The 5,631-nt window shown below is 26.6% G+C and overlaps 1 protein-coding gene across 2 annotated transcripts in view; it reads right to left on the reverse strand.

Moving 5' to 3' along the window:
• Positions 1-1,431, reverse strand: part of LOC101493502 (uncharacterized) — a 2,290-nt gene extending 859 nt beyond the window's left edge. Inside the window, exons 1-2 of one of the 2 annotated variants that reach the window (XM_004494707.4) lie at positions 1,083-1,431; positions 382-600 (exon numbers count right to left, since the gene is read on the reverse strand). In XM_004494707.4, the coding sequence (XP_004494764.1) occupies positions 382-600; positions 1,083-1,106 (243 nt within the window). In that variant the 5' untranslated portion in view covers positions 1,107-1,431. Of the gene's footprint in view, positions 1-381; positions 601-708 lie in introns of both variants that reach the window. The other variant, XM_004494709.4, reaches the window with a different exon arrangement.
• Positions 1,432-5,631: the final 4,200 nt, after the last annotated feature.

Below are 5,631 nucleotides of genomic sequence, written 5' to 3' on the forward strand. Positions count from 1 at the left end.
TTTCCAAATTTTACCTTTTTTTCAACTTCAAAAATGAATAATAAGAAATGTACGATTTTTTTCTTTGAATAAAAAAACAGGCCATGTGTTTTTGTCCTGTCTCAACCATCACATTATTAACAACATGGGTCATGATGATGACTTATGACTACACGCATTTATTTATTTATGTACCATCACAAAATTAAAGAGACAATAGTACTAAATAAAAAATGAAATAGTAATTTAAATAATGTTTTGCTTGATTATTATATAACAGTGAGTTAGATTTTTATTTGAGGTAAAGTGAACAATGATTTATAAAGTTGTAAGGTGAATTTTTGGAAAAAGTACTAAAAAAAACAGAGAAAAAAACAAAAAAATTATATAAAAAAAAAGTACCTTTCTGAGAGTAGAATGTGTTCCATTTCGAACTGGTTTCTTAAAATCAACAGCATAAAGGTCATGATCTCCACGAATGTAAGGATCACTTTCACCAGAAGAAGAACTGTAACGAATCAAACCAGCTTGTCTTGCACTTTCAAAGTATTGAGTTATTGGCATTTCATTTGCAAAATCCCAGTTACCAAACGCTGGTATTTGACCACTTCTCTTCCATTCCTATTTCAAAAAAACACATAACGACCCATCAATCATTACTCATGAAATTTAATTTAAATTTAACATAACTAAAAAAGAAAAACAAAAGGGTCACTAAAATAATCTTACATCCATTTTTGGCTTGTTAAATCAAAACAAAATGCTTGCTTTACACACAAATGGTGAATTTCAATTTCTAGTGTTTTTGTTGTGTCCTACAAAAATGGGTGGGATTGAAACTTTTTAAAGGAAAAAAACACAAAAAGAAAATCAGTTTGTGTTGATGTGGTTCCCAAGAAACCTCAGACAAGGATATAAATTCTCTGATCAGAATTTATAGAAAAAGAATCTGAACAAAAGTGAAAAAAAAGGGTAATGAAATGGGTTAAAGGTTATTTTCACTTATGAAGAAAGAGAAAGAAAGAGTTGCATTGAACAGATAAAAGAGAAAAGAGAAAGAGGTATGTGATGATATAAATAAGATTGAAGAACAAAAACGGGACCTGGGCAGTGTTCTGTGGAAGCATTGATTTTGTTCCTTTTACTACTAAAATTCAATAGAGACAATTGGTGGAATAAAATAGTAGTAAGAAAAATAGAGTAGTTTGAAGTGGGTGCGGTAGTTGAGATAAAAGAAGGAAGAAATTGAATTCGGAATGGGAAAAAAAGTGAAATGCAGATGAATTTGTAGGTAGATTTAGGGAATTTAGTAAAGTTGGTGAGTGTTACTGTTGAAGAGTATGAGGTGATCTGAAAAGGGTTTGTGTTGGAATGAATATTGAATGCTCAAAACTGTGACTGTGTTGACTCTGTTTGTGTTTCACTTTTCCACTTATAAAGCAAAAATAGAATAGGCCATAGGGTATGGCCCTGACCCTCTATATATTTTCATGTATCAATGCGAGAAATTCGGTACTATGAGTAATAAAGTTGCTAAACTTTTTATTAATTTCAACCTTTATGCCTATGAATCTCTCCTGTTTTTTCGACCATCCTGGATCTCACGCTTTTCTTTTACTTTTACCCATCTACACATGCCAACCTATCACATTAATTATATTTTAATTTTGTAAAATATTTCAAGGATTAAATATAAAAAATGAAGTACAATAGATAAATGTATTTTGATTCGAAAAAGATATGAAGCTAGGCGCGTGTAATGACACGGTTCCACATATCGATGCGTAATTAAAAAAAGAGTAATAGTAGAATAAAACGGAGATAAGAGTCAATGGCAGGTTGTATATGTAGCTAAAGCCGGCGAATATAACGGATGTCATAACACCAATTTCTTTTTTTATTTGCACAAATAAACTATGGTCAATCAACAAGAAACAGCGAGTCAAAATGATTATTATTTAATATATTTAATAAAAATTTAAATTTTAAAATTTTAAAAAATAAAAATATATTTTAGTGACATTTGATATCAATTAAATGGTCGGTCTTATATTTATAAAAATGTGGAAAGTTATAATCTACTGATTTAAAAAAGTATCATTAATAGTAAATGTCTAAATGAGTTATAATGACAATTGACATTAGAAGTAACCGGAGTTGAATATAAAAACTTGGAAAGCAAGTTTTGGAGGGTTTTGGGTTGAAGAGTAGGGAGCATGAAAGAGTACAAAGCGCAGTGTGGAAGCGAAACGCGAAACATAACTATCCATCCATCGTGCTTCGTGAACTGATTTCTTCATGCAGCTTTGACTTTGACCACAACACTACTCCATAGCTACTACTACTAGTGTCTCATTACCAACATCAACCCACAACCTATGCTTCTCTGCAAGTGCTATTCCATTTAAGAATTTCATTTTAACAATATTTATGTTTTATTAATATTTATATTTGAGATTTTTGATAGGGTTATTGAAGAAGATTTAAAAAAAAAAAGTGAAATATAAATGAAGGAATTGTGGCATTTAATATAAGTGGGGTTGTTATGAAAGGAAAAGTTAGAGAAAATGTGACGTTCATAAGTCAACAGACACGAATGCCCATAACGAAATCTCATCACATCAGAATCACATGACGCGCCAAAATCTCATAGTTGGGTTCCTTAATTAATACGACACTTATGCACATGGATCGCTTGCACGCGTAATTCGTGGACTTAGTTATTCTCGCACTTGTACATCCACCCCCCCAAATATGACTTTCTACCGCTTTATCTATCATTAAATATTCACACAATTTTGCTCTTTTTTTTTCTTTTTAAAGAAAATTGTATTTATCTTGTTTTAAGTCACTTAAATGACATTAATATATATTTTATTAGAAAAAGCAATCAGTTTTTCTATATTTATTAATAAAATTTTACATAACATTTATTTTATGTTTATTTTTTCAATTTTATATGTCATTTCTAAAAAAAAACAAACACAATACACATTTCGATTGTGCTCCTAACAACATAATTATTCATTTTAAAATTATAAATATCAGATAATATTTTTATAAATTAAAGTGAAAACTTTAAGTTTATTATGTAATAAATAACATAAATATATGTAAATGTGGCAAAAACAAAAAATATTTAATAAAGTTGTTTTAATGAGAGATGTAAAAGTTTGTTCAAAACTAGAGAGTGATAATGTCATTTAAGGTGACCTCGTGTGAGATTAATGTAAGTTTTCCTTATGTTTACACTTCCACGAAGTTAATCTCTCAGTTTAAAAACTATACTATTTGTGGTCCTCTTTTACATTTTTAAATTAAAACAAATTGAAGATTTGACAAATTTTAAATGATGTGTCATACTATTTTATAATATATAATTATCTAGAGATATTAATTATTCCTATGTTATCAATTAAAATACAAAAGGAAATATTAATTATTTATATATTATTAATTAAAATATAAAAAGATAAATTTTTTAAGTTTAAAATTAAATTAAGATTTTATATGAATTTATTACGAGTGATAATCAATTCACAATATCATGTGTTATGTTATTTAAAAAATACCACATTCCTATTTTTTAATTAAAAAATTATAATAAGAGACTAAAACTGTTATATCTTAAAATAAGAAGATCGATTTTATAAATTAAAAAAAATAAGAAGTCTAAAATTACAATTCAACCAACAATATTTCACAACTTCATTTTGTACTAAGTGTAATTTTTTTTTTATATATATTACTCTATGTGTATCTTGTTTTAAAAAAATAGTTATAGTAATAAAAGTAATTTTTTTTTAATAATAGTAAATTAACTATAGACATTTAAAAAGAATATTAATACATATTTATTTTTATAAAAGATTTAATATTAAAGGACAATAAATAATTAAAATAATATTATAATTAAGAACGGAGAAAGAAAAAATAATATTTTTTATCACATCTACCATTTAAATATTTATGGTGTGTGAGAGTATTCGTTTCCACTTTTAGATTCTAGAAGGTGAATTTTGCAACGTTATATCATTGTAGTCCCTCTTTAACTTTTTATTCAAAAATAGTAACTTATTTGACAAAAATTACACCAAAGTGGTTTTATTTCAAAATAGTCTTATTTTATAAAACTTACACCAAAATAGCCTCTTTAACTTTTTAGTTAAGGTGAGAACATCTTCACTGATTGTTATCAACCAGTTTTTCTTCACAACTTTAAAAGAAGAAAGAGATTTTCTTTATGAATCAACAATAAATTAATGATCATACAAAAACAAAAATGAAACATAAGTTATGTAATAGAATGCAAATAAAACACGTAAGAATTTAATTTATATATAAATCGGTATAAAAAAATTGGACTTCTATAATAATTACATTTAAAGTAATAGATATAAATGATTCTAATGTACAAATAATATAAAATATTTATATTCTGGATATAAACAAATTAAATTCTAACATGCAAAATAATGCTACCCTAAATTTGATAGACCCCCTAGAAGCCTCTTGACAAAAGCATATTTTAAAAACATATGGCTGGCCCATTTTCCTGAGGAATTGCATCCAACATGTAAGAAATCGGTTATTATTCAACTATTTTCTTTTTTGAAACAACCAATATTATTTTAGTATTGTTAATAATGGTTAGAATTTTATTTGAGGGTTAGAATAATATTAATGTTATATCTTATTTAATATGATACTTCTCAATAGTCAATATAAACTCCTCCCGCTAAAGGCTAGATATTTAGAGTGTGTGCATAATAATTATGGATAGTTCAATTAATCTTAAATAGAAACAGTAAATAAAATAATATAAAAAAGTTGTTGTTCATAGTAATCTATACAAATATTTTTAAATTAAGAAACTGTTGATTTTATAATTTTGATTTTTTTTTTTTAAATAATTTATGCCACCGAAAATATTACTGGGTCGGGTCGGACGGCGGCGCGTGTGTGGTGGTCAACTTTACATGCGTTCTCGACGGTTGCAAAATTGGGGTACCCCTTGAGGCACATCCCAAGTACATACCTCCACCTTAGAGCATCTACAACGAGAGTGAAAATGAGTTCGTCCGCAAGCGTGTAATTACTTAACTTCCAGTTTTTTGTGGGTTCACCATTGGAGTTGTGCCAAGGTGTCATCACGAAGGAACGGTGCTTCATAGCAGTTATCTTTTTTGTTGTTTTTTTTCTATCTACTTTTACAATTTAATAATAATATAATTATAACCGCTACCTTTTATTAATTTATTAATAATAATAAATTTATCATTTTTAATTAATTTATAGCCATTAACTTCTTTTTAATTTATTAAATAATAATAATTTTGTAACCATTAACTTTTTTTAGTTAATATACCACCATTAACCTTTTTTTTCTCCTTTAATTACGATTGTTAGCTCATTAATAGAAACAATTTGTTACTCATACTTTTTCTTCACAATTTTTGTTACAAAAGTTTATTAAAGTTTTTATTAAAGTACTTTTTATTAAAGTACTTTTTTATTTATTTTTCCATTTAAATTAATATTTTAAGTTATAATAAAATTAAATATTAATGTATAAATTAAAGTAATGGAATATAATATGATTTTTTAAAAGTTAAACAGTAAAAAATGAATGAGTTGATTTAGGGTGATGTG

Source organism: Cicer arietinum, chromosome 3 (assembly GCF_000331145.2).
Source record: "Cicer arietinum cultivar CDC Frontier isolate Library 1 chromosome 3, Cicar.CDCFrontier_v2.0, whole genome shotgun sequence".
Taxonomy (NCBI): domain Eukaryota; kingdom Viridiplantae; phylum Streptophyta; class Magnoliopsida; order Fabales; family Fabaceae; genus Cicer; species Cicer arietinum.